At 47.2% G+C, this 18125-nt stretch overlaps 1 protein-coding gene across 1 annotated transcript in view; it reads left to right on the top strand.

Annotated features, from left to right (window-relative positions):
* Nucleotides 1-18125, top strand: part of SETD2 (SET domain containing 2, histone lysine methyltransferase) — a 69766-nt gene that overhangs the window by 25666 nt on the left and 25975 nt on the right. Inside the window, exons 5-12 of the mRNA XM_074870002.1 lie at nucleotides 255-383; nucleotides 3803-3926; nucleotides 5132-5209; nucleotides 5526-5623; nucleotides 7398-7524; nucleotides 9095-9229; nucleotides 9892-10020; nucleotides 13852-14493. Coding sequence (XP_074726103.1) covers nucleotides 255-383; nucleotides 3803-3926; nucleotides 5132-5209; nucleotides 5526-5623; nucleotides 7398-7524; nucleotides 9095-9229; nucleotides 9892-10020; nucleotides 13852-14493 — 1462 coding nt within the window. The remainder of the gene's footprint in view (nucleotides 1-254; nucleotides 384-3802; nucleotides 3927-5131; nucleotides 5210-5525; nucleotides 5624-7397; nucleotides 7525-9094; nucleotides 9230-9891; nucleotides 10021-13851; nucleotides 14494-18125) is intronic.

Raw genomic sequence — 18125 nt, 5'->3', positions numbered from 1 at the left:
AGTCAGAAGTGCGAATGTACGACTCTGAAGTGTAGCAGCATTCGCGTTCTGAATGTTTTCATCTTCCTTCCAGAAATAAATTGTCTGCATTTGCATGTTGACAGTCAGATGGTTGTGCTTTTTATAGCAAAACACACTTGAAGGTTTTACACTGAATTTATTATGGTTCCTTGGTATCTTTTTTCCCATCTGAGCTGTTTCTGTTATCGCCGTTGTCCTGCTGGGAACTGATTTGTTCCATTTCCTTCCCTTAGTTCTTCCAGGTGCCCAAACGGTGACTACTGCTCCAACAGGCGCTTCCAGAAGAAGCAGCATGCAGATGTTGAAGTGATCCTCACTGAGAAGAAAGGCTGGGGGCTGAGAGCTGCCAAAGATCTGCCATCGTAAGCCTTTGCTCTTCAAATGACGTCCTCGTGCTATTTTACTCCCTCGTGAAGGGAAAATAAGTTGCTTGGGTTTTCTTAGTTTCACTGACATTAGTAGATTTGCTGAGGTTCTTCCAGCTCCATATACTGTCCTTGTCCTCTGTCAGGTGTCACTCTTAGTTATTGGCACTCACTAATTGCATTTTGGATTTCCCACTCTGGTTTGCTGTCATCTCTTCTCATTAGGGTTTCTGACAGTCTTGCTGTGGTTTCATCTTGTGTTTAATCTGTCTTCCCTTCTTTCTCTGTCCCCAGTATATGGTGTCAGAGGAGCACACACTCTGGTTGTGTGTCTTCTTCTGTTCCCACCTCTGCAAGACTTACCCTCTTCTTTGAGTCCTCCTCCTCCTCCCCACCGTTGGACAACATGAAGATCCCCTGGGGATCTTTCTTCCCTCGTTAGCCTGTTGTTAGTACTTCTGAATGCTGGTTTGGCATCAGCCCTGCTTACAGAACTGAGTCTGTGTTTGACTCGTCTCTCTTTCACTAAAGCCAGGTGTTATTTGCCCGTTGTGCCTGGATTGGTGCCTTTATTGACACTGCCTGGCACAGAGGAGCTGGTGGGACTTGAATGCAGGGGTTGGCAGCAGGATGGATGCTGATATTTTTGGCATTACAGTCCTGTTTGGAAACTGTTGTACTCACAAGGCGAGAGTGGCTGGGAAGAAGAGTAGTGCTGGGTACATTCTGCTCTCTAGGTGTGGGTGCAAGGAGCAGGTATGAGATGGGAACACCTTCTCACCTCTAGGGTAGATCAAGGAGTTGCCTTCTGCCTTGCTGAGCTAGCGCTTTCTCATACTCCCAGTAGTAAAAAGAGCTTTAGGTGAGGCCAGAGAGAAGAGAGAGGAGTGAGGACGTTCAAAGAGCTGCTGGAGCAGTGAACTGCCCCGCTCCTATGGCTAGCAAGACCTGGGTGGATTTTTCTCCCCCAGCTTCAGGCCTCACCATTTGTGTGCAGGTCGTGTGGGTGCGGGTGTCCTCTTCGGTCCGTGCAGGGTGAGCAGAAGTTGGTTGTGCTGCTCTGCAGATGAACACCAGACTTTGCAGAAGAAATTGCTGGAGTGTCTTGCTGTGGGGAAGCAGTGCCACGCGCTGGGTTTCACCAGGCTCCGATTTCCATCTCAAAAGGCTGTGGGATGGGCTTGGTGAGTCTGTTCAGTCTCAAGTGCGGCAGAGGCTGAGCTTCAAGACAATCTGCCTAGAACTTAATTGTGCAAAGATTTTTCTGTAACTCTGGATATTTTAGTGAGTTTCTGTGGAAACTCTGATTTTTATTTATTTTTTTTTTCCTTCTGTTGAAGACGAAGAGTTCTGCTGAGGAATCCAGCAATGTTTCTGACACTTCAGAAAGCTATAGGTCTTACAGCAAGAGTTTTTTACTGCTATATTGAATATATGAGACTAATTCACAGGAAGAAACAGGAAAGAGTTCTGATCTCTTTAGGGAGGTATGCCAAGTTATCTAAAATGCAGTGAAAACAATTCTGTGTTTTCAACCCAATATGTTTAACCAAGAGTGCCTTCACACTGTGTTTATGTAAAAGATAACAGCATTAAGTGATGGTTAAACTGAGTGAGTGCTCTCCCTCGCCGTTCTGTTGCTGTGCAACAGAATCGAAGAAGAGGGTGAGCATCGTGGCATTTTCTGGCTCCTGATTTTTTCCAGATTTGCCAGATAACCTGGGGAGTCTGTGGTGTTGCTGGACCTAACCTTTGCAAGAGCACGGTCTTGTTGTGTCTGGAGTAACATGTGCCCGGGGAATTGGGGGTGATGGGGACTGAAGCAGCGCTGCTGCCCTGTATGGAAATATCAGGTCCAGTTTTATATAAAATTTTAGGAGTTTCTTTTGAAGGCAAGGTCTGGAGGTTGTAGTAAAGATACGGCTGATAGCCAACAGCTCACCATAGCAAGCATCATGTCTGCTAGGTGGGCTATGATCAGGAACGTTGGAAAGGTGAGGAGGAGATAACTGTGAAGACCGTCTTGGGTAAGAAGGTAAATAAATCAACAAGAACAGCAAAAGTATCTACTGCAGCTGGTCTGTGTGTGTCGAGGGATTTGGGTATATGGTGATGGAAGTCTGGGGCTGGCTGGAGTTGTTTCTGCGTGTGCTATTCTGAAAAGCTGTTGTTTGGAGAGAGATTTGCAGACTGGCAGAACATTGCTGCAGAGCTAAAGCTTGGCTTGAGAGAAGGCAACCTTCTCTTGGTAGTCATCCCACCAGAAGACAGTCTGTGGACAGTCACAAATCCGGCAAAGGGTGGAGAGGTTGCCCACCCAGAAGGAGACCCGTCCCACCTGATGTGGGTTTGTTCAGACATATTTCTAGCTCGGCTCTCCTTCCTGTCCTGCCACCGTACCCCTGTTTCCCAGGCTTGGAGTTTTGCGGTTGGGAGTTTGAGGGGAGCTCACCCAACTAAGCAGTGGGTCATCAGAAGACCGTTGCTGACGCCTTCATGTTGGTATCTGCTAAATGCAGGCTGGGGAGGCATCTAGGAGAAAGATCTGGCTGTGTAATCTGAAGGAACAGATTAGTGCACCAGAACCTTTTATTGGGTGGACACGGAGATGGGGGCAGATGGATGTCATTGACACACGTGGGCTGGAAGGCCACCACGGTACCGCGCAAGGGGCAGGGATTAATGCTGGGAAGGAAATGGGGTGAGTGATACCTGCCCAAAACACTAAATGCTCGGTCCAGCTGGAGCTGGGCAGGAGCTTTTGCTTTCCTGGTGCTCTCCTGGTTAAGCACAATGGGTTTGAAGGGTTCAGGGTGACAGAGAGCAAAGGGAGACTTAGGACAGATATCAGGAAAGCTGTATCACAGCGCGTCTTGGTAGACAGGAGGGTTTAAAGCCTGGCTGCGCTGCAGAGTGCAGTCTGTGAGGTTTGTGTCTGAGTGTAGGGGTAACCAGTTGTGCTCGTCCATCTCTGCCTTTAAATTCACCTTTCCTACAGTTAAAAAGGATATTTTATTGACCCCGCATTTCACCCACCAGACCGGCAAGGTGCAGACAGGCTTTCCATTTCAATTGAGGAAAACCACCTGCCAGCACCTTGTCTCAATGCTCCTTGTTTTCCTCTTCACATCGCCCACAAGGTCTTGTTCTTTTACAGAATAAAACCTGCTCGAAGGGGAGATTTTTTTTTTTGTGTCTGGGCTTTTCGCTGTCATATACCTTCCCATGTGATAGCATAAAACAATAATCAGAATTGCCTGAAATTAAGGCATTAATAATCATAGCCACACCACCAGGATGACCAGGCTGCAAGCTGTGTTCAGAGAGCCCGTCTCAGCAGTGGTTATTTTCTGTTCCTTGGTGTTCCTCACTTGTGGCTAAGTGGAGTGACCCTTTTTTCCTGTTGGGTTTTGCAGCAACACTTTTGTCTTGGAGTATTGCGGAGAAGTGCTGGATCACAAAGAATTCAAGGCTCGTGTGAAGGAATATGCCCGGAACAAGAACATTCACTATTATTTCATGGCCCTGAAGAATGATGAGGTGAGCAGTGGGATTGCTGTGCTTGGCTTCTGGGGAGGCTGGCTTTGTGTCACAGCGCTGACTCCCTGGGAACCCACTAAGCAATGTCCTGAATCTATTAGAAAGGAAACTTTGGCTGGGTTTGCCTTGTCATACCTTTTTTTTTTTTTTTTTTTTTTTTTAACCCATTGCTCAGTTTCAACCTGGTTTAACAGAAGGCTGGTAGCTTAACTCTATCCCAATGTCCTTGGAGAGGAGAAATTGTCCTCCCAAGGGAAGACGGAGGATGGCCTGTCCCTTCCACACGAGCAGACCTCTGTGGGAGAGAACCCATCCCAGCCTGGGGAGATGCTTTAAGCCAAACTCAACCTTCTTGGATGCCCAAGCAAGCCAGTCTAGAAGACACACCAAGAAACCATGTTTGCTTTTTTCCCTTTCTCCCAGAACTACGTTAAATTGGGACACTTTCAGCTGGTGGAGTCCCTACGTGCAGGATTACTGTCATTGAAATATTTATATACCAGAAGTTCTTCATCTCTGCTTCAGCTCTGTGGGATCGTGGAGCTGCAACGCAGAGCTTGTAGCCTTGCTTACCTTGGGTGACGGGCCCTCCCTTGCTGAGAACAAAGTGTATAAATAGCAGTTTAATATCATATTCTGCTTGTCTCTTCTGTCAAAACTTTTTGGGTCTGGGTAGCTTTACAGTAAACGAGCTAAAAATACCCAGAGTGCTTTTTTCCTCTTTTTTTTCACCAAAGTAAGCAATTTTTGTAGCTGCCGTGGGATTGTCGTGTGATCACAAGGGGGCACAGAGGAGTGTTTCCAGCTATAAAAGGGAGGATCCAGGAGGCGAGGTTTCTATTTGAGTGTGATGCCTTCGGCATCATCTGCCCTCATGGTCATTGTACCACGTATTGGAGGGTCAGAAACACGTTAAAAATTCAGGATTCCCCCCCCAGCTGAAGATCTCTCTATTAACCTGCAATAAAAACTAAGAACCGTGTACCAGTTGCTTAGTGCTCGTTTTTTGGGTGCACTTAACATCATTATAAAACCTTTTCTCCAAACCAAATAAAGTTGATAGCTGGGAGCAGGGAAAAGGGTGATGACTTCTACATGGGTTGTGTTCGAACGTGTGGTGTTTGTCGCTGTGCTGCTTCGTATTTCTGCCTGATGAGGAGGGAGGGAGGCTGTTTCTCTGCATTTGTTGTTTCTTTTCTTTTCAGATAATCGATGCTACCCAGAAAGGAAACTGCTCCCGTTTTATGAACCACAGCTGTGAACCAAACTGCGAGACACAAAAGGTAAACTGCTGGATCAAAGCTGCTGGCTTCTCACTTCCACTGCCTTGCGGCTTAGCGAGCTCAGAGTGAAAAGCGTTTCTCCTTTATGTCTCTTTGTTTTGGGGTTGGGTGGTTTTTTTTTTTTTTTTGGTTGTTGTAGCTTGGTGAAATGGAAACAGCTACCTTTGAAATGGGCAAGTACTGCTGAGCCAGTTAGCAAATTTTAAATTTATCAGTGATTACGTTTGAAGGATTAGTCTTGTTAATTTAAAGCAAAACCAGAGTCAAGTCTGCCTTTTGTAATAACTGTTGTCATTTTGTTTTTTCCTTGCTTTAGTGGACTGTGAACGGGCAGCTCAGAGTTGGATTTTTCACCACCAAACTAGTCCCATCAGGCTCAGAGCTGACGTTTGATTACCAGTTCCAGAGATACGGGTACGTTTCAGCTCTCTCTGCTTAAGCTGCTGGAAGTGGGGATTTGTGAGCGTTGGTGCAGCGAAAAAATCCTGCTGCGAAACAAACCGTTGCAAAGCCTCGTCTAATAGAGCAGTTGTAAATGAACTGGAATTCCACTGTATAAAAAGCTACCTGGATAAAGTTTCTTCCATTTCTAACACAAGAGGTTGGGAGAGGAATTTCTCGTTGATTTAATGTGTCTTTTCCAGTGTCACGTTATTGCCTTTTTGTTCCGCCTCATACATCTTTCCCAGTGGAAATTTCCCAGATAGTTATCTTGACTCTTTCTTTCCTCTGTCTAATTATTAATTACCCAAGCTCCAGACTTTGCAGTACTCTCAAATAATGCCTCTTCTTCCCCACCCACCCCTTTTTACGACTTTGCAAATACTTGCAGAGCTGTAAAACCCCAACAGGTAGCACATTGCCTCTTCCTGTCCAACTCCAGACGTGCAGGTGTGCAAGTTCCAGCATGGCCTTTGGCTCCCCTCTCTAAATCTGAGCCTAACACTTTGATATTACTGCTTGTCCAGGTGTATGGGGAAGTATTTCCCTCTCTTTATTGTCATTAGCACAAAATAGCATCTGACAGGCTCAAGCAACATGGAGTTATGGGATTAATTGTAGATCCGTTTTATAATCCCTAAGCTTTTTTAACTGAACATGGTTGTTTAAGGAGTGTCTCTTCCTTTTCCTTCTGGATCCAGCCTTATGCAGCACTATGGCTCTTTCTATATGCAGAAGAATCAGAAATGAATTTTTAGTGGCATTATAAAATCATTTGTGCTAAAGTGTCGGATGCTGCCGTGTGGTTTTGTGTTCCTGGTGCAAACTTGTAGGAGGGCAACGACACGTAATATGCACTCTGTACACCCATAATTTTATTTCTATCTGTGTATGACTTAGTCCAAATTATTAGGGTTTCATATTACGGCCTCTCTGATGGAGAATCATTTTGCTGTATAGTTTCATTTTGATATCTCACATATTTGAGTTCAGTGAATCCAGCCTCGTCTCGCTGGAGTTTTCCAGCTCTTACCTCTTGGGCATCCTTCCCGAGCTCAGGTTCTGCTTCACAGAAGATCCTGCAGTTGAGCTTCCCTGGTTTTTACTGCTGGTACTGCAGAGCCATGGTCCTCCAGTGGGTTAGGCACATTTCAAGAGAAAAACCCCATTCTCCCAAGCAATTGTGGCGTGTAGTTTAAAATTTGTGGTATGTGAAGTAGAAAATAGAGAGGCTTTGTAGAAATATTGCCTGAATATAATGTAATTTCAATCTCCTCTGCTCTCCATGGCTGTATATCCGTGCAAACAAACGTCTTCCACCTGCATCTTGCTGTTTCCACGAATCCACAGCCCATGCTTTATTCTGTTTTGAGGTATGAAAGGCAAGCCTTTTTCCTCATGGATATATAATCCTGATTATATATTTATTGGGAAGATTAATACATTGATTGCAATGTGTGGTAAGAAGTTAGCAGACTCAACAGCCTCACCTTTTCATTTCTGGTTCTTGGCCTACAAAGAGCCTGGAAGTGAAGCAGGCTTTGGTTTCCAGCTGAGACAACACGGGACCATGGTAGCTATGTAAGAAATAAAGATTTTGTTTGAATTTTCAGTGGCCAGAAAGGCCGTGCCGTGCTGAGAAGTTCTTGTCCCTTCTGAGAACGCGCTTAAGAGTATGGAAAAATAACTCGCTGTGGGTGCAGGTGATGTGTTATTAAACCGCTCTGTTGCTTATGCCCACCAACAGCAAAGAGGCTCAGAAATGTTTCTGCGGCTCGGCCAACTGCCGGGGTTACCTGGGAGGAGAGAACAGGGTCAGCATCCGAGCCGCTGGAGGGAAAATGAAAAAGGAGCGCTCCCGTAAGAAGGACTCGGTGAGTCTGATTCTCCTTTGTGTGTGTTTTTTAATTTATTTCTAAGAGTAACAAGCAACCAAGAGTTGACTGTGGGCTTGATCCTCTCTGTGTGAATCTTCAGGTCACTCCTATAGTTGTCTTCTGTGATCAGTGACTCCTGACGACCCCAAGGTTCAGTCTTTTCCATAGCTTTATTTCACAGGGGCCCTCAATATTTCTGCTTTCTTGGAGCTTTAGTTAAACCTGTATTTCTTTTTGCTGGCTGGCTTAGCACAAAGTCCCTACCAGAGAGGGACTTCCACATGTATCTGGTCATCAATACTGCCTGCTCCTAAAAAGCATGCTAAATTCTGTGTGGTTTTAAAAATTTGGTTTGTGTTGCATCATTTTTAAATGTCGGTGAAAGACGGGCAATACTGGTTTCACCATTTAGGACATTACCTGAAATTTGACAGCTGAAAGGGTGCAAATGTTTCCCATCTCCAGGCTGGGATGTGAAATTTGAATCTCTTAATTGCTTTGGCTTAGAGGCAAGTCAGCTTCCAGGGCGAACTTGTATGAACATGTGTCGTATTTGTGCTGACTTCAGTTACAGTTGTGTTTGCAGATGGACACGAATGAAATATGTAACTTAAATCGAGACTTTTTTTTTAGTCTTTTTAGAGCTTTTCACGCATGTAATCTTCCTCAAGTGGTTCTGTGAACCTTCTCCCCGCGTTGAATGGCAGGGATGGGTTCACAGGGTAGATGTAGGAAACTGTGCAAAGCAGTCAAAAGGAGTTTTTCCTGGGTGCAGGCTGCTGCGAGAAACTGCACGGGCTCTTTTTGCTTCCTACAAGATGTAATTGTTCTGTCCTTTATTCCTACAGATAAGATTTGTTACCTGCTCTTTTGGGAGAAGCTACCTTTAAAAGTGCCAGCTTTGTTTTTATTTACTGTATTGGAGAGTCAGGAAGCCAAGAAATTATTTCTAAGTCATTTCTAAGGTGGTTTAAAATGCTAATTGGTGGCACTGAGCAGTAGGCTAAATTACAACTGTTGGTATTTCGGCGTCTGCGTTGAGGGGAATGCGCCTCTGGTTGTAAAGATTATAAATACCCGTTAGGTACTTAAAGAAGTAAATCTATCTGCAATTAAAGATAATCTCTTAGAGCACATCTGTTTCCTCGTGACTGGGAGTGTTTTGGTGCGCACACCTGGAATTTCCTCCACGCAGCGATAGATAAATACATCTAAAACGTGCTGTTCATTAGGGGAAATGGATGTTGGGAGTCGGGAGATTCCTGCCTGCGTGCCAGCCAGGAGCGCGACCGGCTGCCCTCTGTCCCCAGGATGAACAGAACTGGTGGGAGCAGTGCGCTCTCGTGCAGGATTTGAGGTCTAAACCAACCACCAAACTAGGCCAGATGAAAGAAACCCAGCCACATTGAATCAAATTTAAAGCCAGGCTGCTTTTCCATATGGGCAAATTGCTCAGGAGAGGCTTCTCCAGGCTCTCAAAGCCACGGGAATGGATTATCTCTGCCATCACATAGTGTGGTGTGAGCCTGGCACGACCCGAGAGTTGTTTTTTCTTTGGCTATGGTAGGTGGACGGCGAGCTGGAAGCGCTGCTGGAGAACGGAGAGGGGCTCTCTGATAAAAACCAAGTTCTCAGCTTGTCCCGGCTGATGGTTCGGATTGAAACGCTGGAGCAGAAGCTCACCTGCCTCAAACTCATCCAGGTAAGGAGGACCCAGCTGAAGGGCAGGGATGTTAAAGCAATGTCCTTGGAGCTCTCTTTAGAGGAAGAGAGGGAAGGTGGGAGAAGGGTCTTGCACTTGCACCAGCATCCCAAGCATGACCCGGGCTGTTCCACTTGCTTTCTAGATCATGTGTCATCTCCACCCTTCGCTTTTTTTATATTTGGTGGAACTTGGCCTGGGTGGCGATGCAAAACGCCCATTTCTGGAAGCAAATAAATGCTTTGTACATAAGGGTTTAGAGAGTAAATGAGTCGTTTGTCAGTTTAAAACGACAGCTGTCTTATCTCCAGGATTGTCCTGTGCTTTTACCTCTGACTGAGTGCAGATGAGTTGCAGCCAGTGTTCTGTGCAATCCATTATCATTAAGTTTGATTCCCCAGCATGAGCTGTACATCAGGCAACGGTTATAACAGTTCTGCTGCATGTGTTACTGCTCCAAACCCAGCAGTTGTGCCCACTTAAATGATGTTAGATGTGCGCTGATCTTGGCAGGGACCTGGTTCTGGCTTCTGCAGTGAATTTGACAGGTAACACGAGCCCAGTTGAGCAGTTAGCCATGTTAGCCTCTGCACATCAAAGGGGTTTTTGCCTGTAAGTCTCTGACCATTCCCACGGACTCTTTCAAACTTTGGCTCATCCAGAACACGCACTCGCAGTCCTGCCTGAAGTCCTTCCTGGAGTGTCACGGCTTGTCTCTCCTCTGGATTTGGATGACGGAGCTGGGCGATGGGAGGGGAAGCACCGCCAACAACCTGAAGTTGCAGCTGGAGGTCAGTAATGCCCTTGGGTTTGAAGCTTTCCTAGCAGCACTGCTAATTACTCAGAAGCACGATGATTTTCTTTGTTTTAATATACATATTATATGCCGAGTGTTCATGAAAACAACTGCAGGTATCCTCAGAATCACAGAATCACAGAATCAACTAGGTTGGAAAGGACCTTGAAGATCATCTAGTCCAACCGTTAACCTAGCACTGACAGTTCCCATCTACACCGTATCTCTCAGCGCTATGTCGACCCGCCTCTTAAACACCTCCAGGGATGGGGACTCCACCACCTCCCTGGGCAGCCCATTCCACTGCCTAATAACCCGTTCTGTAAAGAAATACTTCCTGACATCTAGTCTGACCCTGCCCTGGCGCAGCTTGAGGCCATTCCCTCTTGGCCTGGCGCTGGTTCCTTGGCTCAAGAGACTCATCCCCCCTCTCTGCACCCTCCTTTCAGGGAGTTGTAGAGGGCCATGAGGTCTCCCCTCAGCCTCCTCTTCTCCAGACTCAACCCCCCCAGTTCCCTCAGCCGCTCCCCATCAGACCTGTGCTCCAGACCCTGCACCAGCTCCGTTGCCCTTCTCTGGACACGCTCGAGTCATTCAATGGCCTTTTTGGAGTGAGGGGCCCAAAACTGAACCCACTCATCGAGGGGCGGCCTCACCAGTGCTGAGCACAGGGGTGAGATCCCTTCCCTGTCCCTGCTGGCCACGCTAGTGCTGATACAAGCCAGGATGCCATTGGCCTTCTTGGCCACCTGGGCACACTGCTGGCTCCTGTTCAGCCGGCTGTCAATCAACACCCCCAGGTCCCTCTCTGACTGGCAGCTCTCCAGCCACTCCTCCCCAAGCCTGTAGCGCTGCTGGGGGTTGTTGTGGCCCAAGTGCAGCACCTGGCAAAGTACAAGAAGTACAGCCTTAAACTTCTGCTTTAAGGGAAATCCTTAATATATGGAAAGAATTTGCTCTTGTGGTTTTTCTTAGATTTCTGAGTTAGTGACATGAGCCAGACGTAAAGATCATTGCCATTGCTGTTTAGTCCGTAGTGAACCGCACAGGGAATTTGAGGTATTGACGGTCTGAGCTGGAACTTGAATGTTTCTGGTTTTTATATGCGCTTTGGCGTTGCATGCCAAAAGCCATCTGGAAGTTCTGTAGTAAAGACACTTCTACAGGAACGTTGCTGTGCAGTTTGGAGAGGCGCACCCCGTCCTGCAGCCCGAGCAAGAAAGCAGAAGCCACGTGAGCTCTAGAGCTCAGGGTGCCTGTTCTGCTGAATTCACCTTTGTTTTGCAGAAACGGCGACGATCCCTCCCAACCCTGCTTCCTTAGATCAGCATGGTTTCTCTTCAAGCTGCTACTTAGCACTTCTGAATGAGTTGTGTCCTACTCATGCCTTTCTCCTCTTTAACACTGTGGGTTTAGGGGGGCGTTCCCTCTGAGAAACGGACGCTGTCGGTATCGCAAGATGAAGAGCTGTCTACGCGTGCTTTTCTAAGCCTTCAACTCGTGGGGTGGGATGAGGGTACTGTGAGGTTTTTGGAGCCTAACTTGATACCGGGTCTAATGGGATGGCTTCTGCACTTCTCTTGAAGTGCCTGTGTGCTGGTGGTGAGAGGGACAGCAGGTCTGTACGCTCAGCAACGTGTCCTATGGGAAGGCCACCATTTCCACCGCCTAGTCCTCATCCATCCTTCCTTAGACAAAGTTTTGGCTGTAAATACCTGGAAAACTTCAGTGCTGTTGGGTTAGAGGTCTCTGATGTCAAGTTAGAGCTTGCTGACTTGTAGGGTTTGAGTAGACCTACCCATCCTTCATCTGCCTCGTGCTGTGCAGAGCGCGTTGTTGCCGGTGGGCTGTGTACGTTGTGTACAAGGCACAGCTTCAGCGGGTGCCTCCAGTTTTCTCTCCTGCTGATGTGATGTGGCTTTTCAGTACTTAGAGCCCAAGCAGAAGTGCTTGCCAGCTGCCGAGTCAGTGTTCCTCTTGCCACGGTGCGTCACCCCTGTGTGGCTGTATGGAGGGGCACTCGTGAGGCTACAAAAAGGTCTTTTGAGCCCAGATCTGTGGGGACTGAGTTAATCTGTTGCAGTAACCACTCTTAGGAAGGAGCTGAGCTCCTTTGAGACTGCACTAGCTTCTCCTTTGCGGTAGGTGCTGTCCATCCCACTTTATACATGTTGAAAACTGTTGCTCTGAGGGAGTCTGAAGTCTGAATTTTTGTACACGTAGTGCCTACTCGCCTTGATCCCTGACACACAGGTGCTGTGGCACGGCAGAGCTTCTAGGTAGCTCAACTGTGACTTGTCTTTAACCATTAGCTTTGGAGAAATCAATGGTCAGGTTAAGGTTAGACTGGTTTTCCCCTGGAATAGATTCAGGTGCTCAGCCTTGTTGATCTGAAACCCAGTGCTACTCCCTGCAAGCTTCAAGAGGGAGACTGAATCGATGTGGTAGTGGTGGCTTCGTCTCCACTCTGGATGCATCTGGTCAGAATGCACTGTCAAGTTTGGTGGGGTTTTGTGGATTGGATGGATATATTCTTTTAAAATCCAGATAATTCTTTACTGAGGTGGAGATGAGGCTTGTCATAGGGCCAGACCACACTGCTTTTTTTTCCCCCCTTTTTAAAAAACCTGTCAGTGTTTTAAGAAAAATGGTCTTTTGGCCATCAGATGCCCATGGCAGAAATTAGCGTAATACTATAAAATCTGTCCTTCACTCCTGGAGGGCTGGTTTTGAACGTGGACAAATTGAAAAGTCCTGTAGAAGGGCTGACTGTCTCTTGTTTCAAAAACAGGGATTTGAGGTCTGGTCTTGGGAAAGAAGTTGCTGAAGTCACTTGCTGGAATCCTGGAAAGGTTGTGCTTGTTTAACGTCTGGTGCTTCTTTCTGTGCCCATGATCCCTGCTCCCACTGACAGGTTTTGTAAAAGGATTTTGAAGATCTTTTCAGTAACTTGATTCTCATGTCGGGCCTTGGACACAACCCAGTTGAGGTCAAGCTTTTTGGCTGGTCTCCACACTGCAGCATCTGTGCTGTGGTCTTTGGCACTGTGTTGGCTTCATCACCTGGTACCTCCGGGTGTTTCCCGGTGTCCAAAGGAGGATACTTGTTCCTGGGATTGCCTTGTTGGGTGCTGGAAGTGTGTTGTGGTACTGGGAGCTCAGGTGCTAGCGGCAGCCTCGTTTTCTGGCGAGATTAAATCTGCTGAAAGCGCTGTCAGTATCAGAGATGCTCGCCTTGTCTCGTGGTTTGGAGGACTGAAAGAAGCTCCCCAGCTGTCCATGTCTCTTTGTGCTCAAGGTTTAGGTCCACGAGCAGCAGACTGTCTCCCTCCCACTGAAGCTGGTAATGCTCCAACTTCTGCTACAGCAAGGGGCACCTCTGTCAAGAGAGGAAAAAGATTTCCCAGTATTAGTTTGCAAACTTTTTTAGGTTGGTCTCTTCTTGTTTGATTTCTGGTATGTCTTGACGTTTCCGATCAGGTTTTCTTTCACGTAGTATATTGAACTGTTGTATTGATTGTCCTAGGAATGGGTCTGGCCAACTGTAAGCGTCTGAGCTCTTTGAAATCATTTTAATTGCAGCTAATTGCTAAATGAGTTTAATTGCTAAATACTTGTGCTCACTGTTTGCCACCCACTCACAGTTTATTTGCTCTCAGCAGAGGTTCAGCCTTGAGAAGGGACGCTGCTATCCCCGACCCGTGACCTGTTGCCATCATACTCATATTTCAGAGTTACCTCTTGTGGAGAAAAGGAAATTGTTGCAGGTTGGAGACAGCTTTAAATTCTAATGGCTCTAACGATGTGATTTTTGTCTTTGCAATTAGATTATGAAGACACTAGAGCTCCTGCCTATACCCACCAAGAACATGCTGGAGGAGAGCAAAGTGCTTCCCATTATTCAGCGCTGGGCTCAGACCAAGACTGCTGTCCCGCAGCTCAGCGAAGGGGACGGCTACTCCAGCGAGAACACCTCGCGGGCTCACACGCCGCTCAACACGCCAGATCTTTCCACCAAGCAGAGCGCGGAAGGCGACACGGACACCCCTAAGAAGCTGGTGTTCCGAAGGCTGAAAATTATAAGTGAAAACAGCATGGACAGTGCCATCTCGGATACAACCAGTGAGCTGGAAGGGAAGGAGGGCAAAGAGGACCTGGACCAGCTGGAGAACACCCCGATGGAGGTGCCGGAGGAGCAGCAGCAGCAGCAGGAGATCAAAGCTGCTGTCGAAGCACCAGTGGAGAGCAGCAAAGCCCAGGCTGCGGAGCTGGAGGCTGAGCCTGAAGCAGAGGTCAAAGAGAGCAACGGTGCGAAGCTGGAAGAGCCCATTATGATGGAAACACCATCTCAAGACGAAGAGGAAGGTGTATCCGACGTTGAGAGCGAGAGAAGCCAAGAACAAACGGACAAAATCGTGGATGTGAGCGACTTGGCTACCAGGCTGCTCGACAGCTGGAAGGAGCTCAAGGTAAGAGACACCGATCTGCAGCTACACCACCTCTGCTCTCGCTAAGGAAAATGCAGAGTTGTTTGTGGTCCAGTACGAACAGGGCTAAGTTGTTGTCCTGTCGGTAAATGTTTGACAATTAAGATTGCCTTTTCTACACAAAAGAGCTTCTCCAGGTGCTTCCTATATACATCCTTTCCTTGCAGACTGCCCTGTACGTGACTTACCGTAGATTTCCAAGCGTTGGTGTGTTGCACGCTGAAAACAGCAAATAATTACATTTGAGCACTACAAAGACACCTTAGTCATCCAGTTATTTTTTAGGCTGTTCAGGGGTAGGGCAGCTCTAAGGGATTGAGATTCCCTTCTCAACCGATCAGAAAAAGAGGCTAGCGACAGCACCACAAGCGTTTTTGGTTGAAGTGGCCCAGTATCTGTCAATGTCAAAACAAATTGATGGACTGTCTACTCTTAAATTCAGTTATCGCAAGAGCGTCAGTGTTTCCTGTCCTGTTAACATCTGCTTTTCATCTGCAATGTATGGAGCCTCCAGAAACTGGTCTGTTGGCCATATTGCGTTCTCTCGTTAGCAGTTTTAGTGCTGGGTGTATGCAGTCGGTGTTTAGATCAGATTTGTGGGTGTTACTTGAGCCTTTAAAGACCGCTGGAGTATTGAACTGCTCACGGTTTCACTTCTGTTGAGGTCTTCCTTGAGCAGATAACTTGAAGGGAAGGGTTTGGTGCCTGCAGGCTGCCTCGTCTCCTCCAGAACCAGGCCCCTGTCCCCACGCAGCGTAGGTGGCCACCTTGCTCCATCTTCAGCCAACAGCTTTTTTTGATGGGGCGCAGGATGATGCTCCAGTAACTCACCACTCAATGCCTCAGGCATTTCCTGGCATTTCTTTAGGCCTTTGGAAACTCCTCGCCCATCTGCTGCTTCTGTAGGGTTATATTCCTTGTGTTACATTTGAGAGCAAGAGGGGTGGGAGCCTTTAAGCTGCTTTTACACTTCAATAAGTGTAAAAGCAGCATTTTGCTGAGAATCTGGCAAAGGAACTGAAGGTGCTGCCGTGCTTCTGGCGTGGTGTGGGCTTGGTGGAAAAGGTCGTGGAGGATCTTCTGCCCTTCTCTTAATCAAGCCTCCGCCCAGTTTTAATTATTGGAAGTAGTCTCTAAGCAAATTTATGTTTTAGAATGCATGACATAGCTAAAGAGTTTATTTACCCACTGAGTTTGGTAATGAGTGATGATTTAGAAGAGACTAATAGAAATCACGGGTGTTATGCGTGCTGCAGCACCACATGCAGGTGGGGGAGACCACAGCAAGCTTTGAGTCCGTGAGCCTTTGCTTGTACCCTTCAGCGACTGGAGCTACGAACACGAGCATTTATAAAAACCTGTCTAGAGATTTACATAAGGCTTAAGAGAAATCTTACCTTAATCTCGGAATTTTTCAGAAGAATCAAATACTCTCGAACATTTGCAGAATTTGAGCATAATCATTTGTGCCATAAATCTTAGTGGGAGAAGGGATGAGACTTTACGAACAACCAGGAAGTGTTTCTATAGAGAAATCAGGTTGTGCTTCTGTTTGGTGTTTTTTTTTTTTTTTTTTTCCCTCTTTACCAGGTGGATCTGATTGTTCACTAGATTTTAATTTGCAGACTTTTAAAATTTGTGTGGGCCACACGATTTTCTTTATTGAAGCGACGCTGTCAGGTTGAATTTACGGTTAAATTGAAAAAAGTCCTTTCCCATCCATTGCTATTAATACCTGGTATTGTTTAAACTCAAAGCTAAGTCCAGTCTTAGTCCTGCACTGCTTTGGAGATAGACTTGTTTTGGACTGCCCAGACTCAGTTTTCTGTTTGGAACCGGATGCGTTCACTTCCAGGATCACGTGCTGCTGTGTTTAAACTTGAAACAGCGCAGAAAAAAATGTTGAAAAGACACTCATGAAAAGTGTGAAATTTCACAAAACAAGCGACTCCTCCAAAATGTTGGTTTGAGACCAAATTTGATCTGACAGGGTCATTTTATCACCAAGGCTTGTTCTTTCTTTTGATCTCGGAGGGGCTCAGCCTTGGGTATTCTGGAGACTTCTGCTGAAGCTCGTGGAGTCACAACCCGTTGCTGCTTAAGATGTGGATTCACATCCTCTCTGTGTACTTAATTAATTAACCTCAGGTTGTTGGAAGGATGCTGATAGCCTGCTGCAGCGTGTGTGTCTGGTCGTAGGGACAGGGTTGTATCTCACAAGCCCTAACTTCGTAGTAATCCCAACAAACCCAACCCAAAAAAGCAGAATCATGCCATGGCTCTGTGAAAACTCATTTCTCTCCTGTAAAGCATTTGTGGGGAAACTCTGACCTGGGGATTCATTCTGTTCTGGACTTTGTCATGGCACTAAGAGTTAACTGCTTCTGTCCGACTCTCACCTGTTGGGATGCCAGGTGCCACCGTAGCCCAGCCTGGAGGTGGCCGATGTCTAAAAGAAAAGGCTAAGCTGGCAGGGCAATGCTTTAGGTGGAAGGGGGATGGATAGTCACCTTGGAAAATCCAGTCACCCCAGTGGCAAGAGAGCCAGGTGCCTTTTCCAGCACGTCCAAGCTTTTTAAAAGCTGGTTTTGTTTTGAGTGGTGGAACATCTGCAATAACTGGCATTGGATGGGGGGGCGGGAGGGTCTGAAACCTCGTAACTTAAGCTATGTCCTCTCCAGTCTTGCTGATGACCCCCTTGTAATTTCAACCATTTCCATCTAGCTTCTCAGGGCAGCAAGGAGCTGACCATGTGTCTCCTTTTCTCAACTCCATTTTCAACTCCGTGCTGAAGAAGGGAGAGGACATAGCGTGCATACGGTGAAGAAACGGGAAGATGGTTGGGAAGCTGGATGATGCATGAGCAATATAATAGGTGAAAAGAGGACAGAGGTGGTTAACTCATTGATGCCGACGTTATTTTGGTGCGTCCATTGCCGGCAATGGACGTCGCTCCGGGAAAATCCCAACTCCTGGCATGAAAGGATTAAGTGAGCTATCTTTTTCTATACCTCTATACACAGGACTTGTAAGTCCTCGGCTTACAGGGCTCATACACTCCAACTCCTTAACCCGTGAGGAGTGTTGGCCGCTGCTACACACCCATCGCAACACACTCTCACACTCCCCAGCGGGGTAAGTTTTCAGCCTGGGCTCATGCACGCCGTTCCCGCTCTCCGAGGAAGTGGTGCATATCTTCTCCCACGCTGAAAACTCACCCTGAGTGGCAAAGGCTGGTGGGTGGACACCCAGCAGGGTGCAGGTGGTGGTTCAACGTGGTTCTTCCAGGCGTCTTAGCTTGCTCCAGCCGGAGGATTGCGCTCAGGTAAGGCTCTGTGGACTGATCCGACCTGTGATGGAGGCCACGCACGGTGCGATGGCCAACAGACCTCTTGGCGTCGCAGGAACAAGCGGTAGGGTCAGCACCGCCAAGCATGGCAAGCTTTTCTCATCGTTCCTTTGATGGTTTGTGTTTCAGTAGCTAAGGCTGAGGGACAGGAGAGCACGTTTGGCTTCAAGTGTAGCAGGTGCTTAATAGCGTTGGTGTTTCAGGGTGCTCTGGCCTTTGGGCTTTCCTTGCCGTTTACGCCAAAGCAGGGCCTTGAGGTCCTGCA

The sequence above is a fragment of the Strix uralensis genome, chromosome 1 (genome assembly GCF_047716275.1).
Source record: "Strix uralensis isolate ZFMK-TIS-50842 chromosome 1, bStrUra1, whole genome shotgun sequence".
Classification (NCBI taxonomy): domain Eukaryota; kingdom Metazoa; phylum Chordata; class Aves; order Strigiformes; family Strigidae; genus Strix; species Strix uralensis.
Note: the sequence above shows the minus strand (reverse complement) of the source record. Positions and strands in the feature narration are given on the sequence as shown.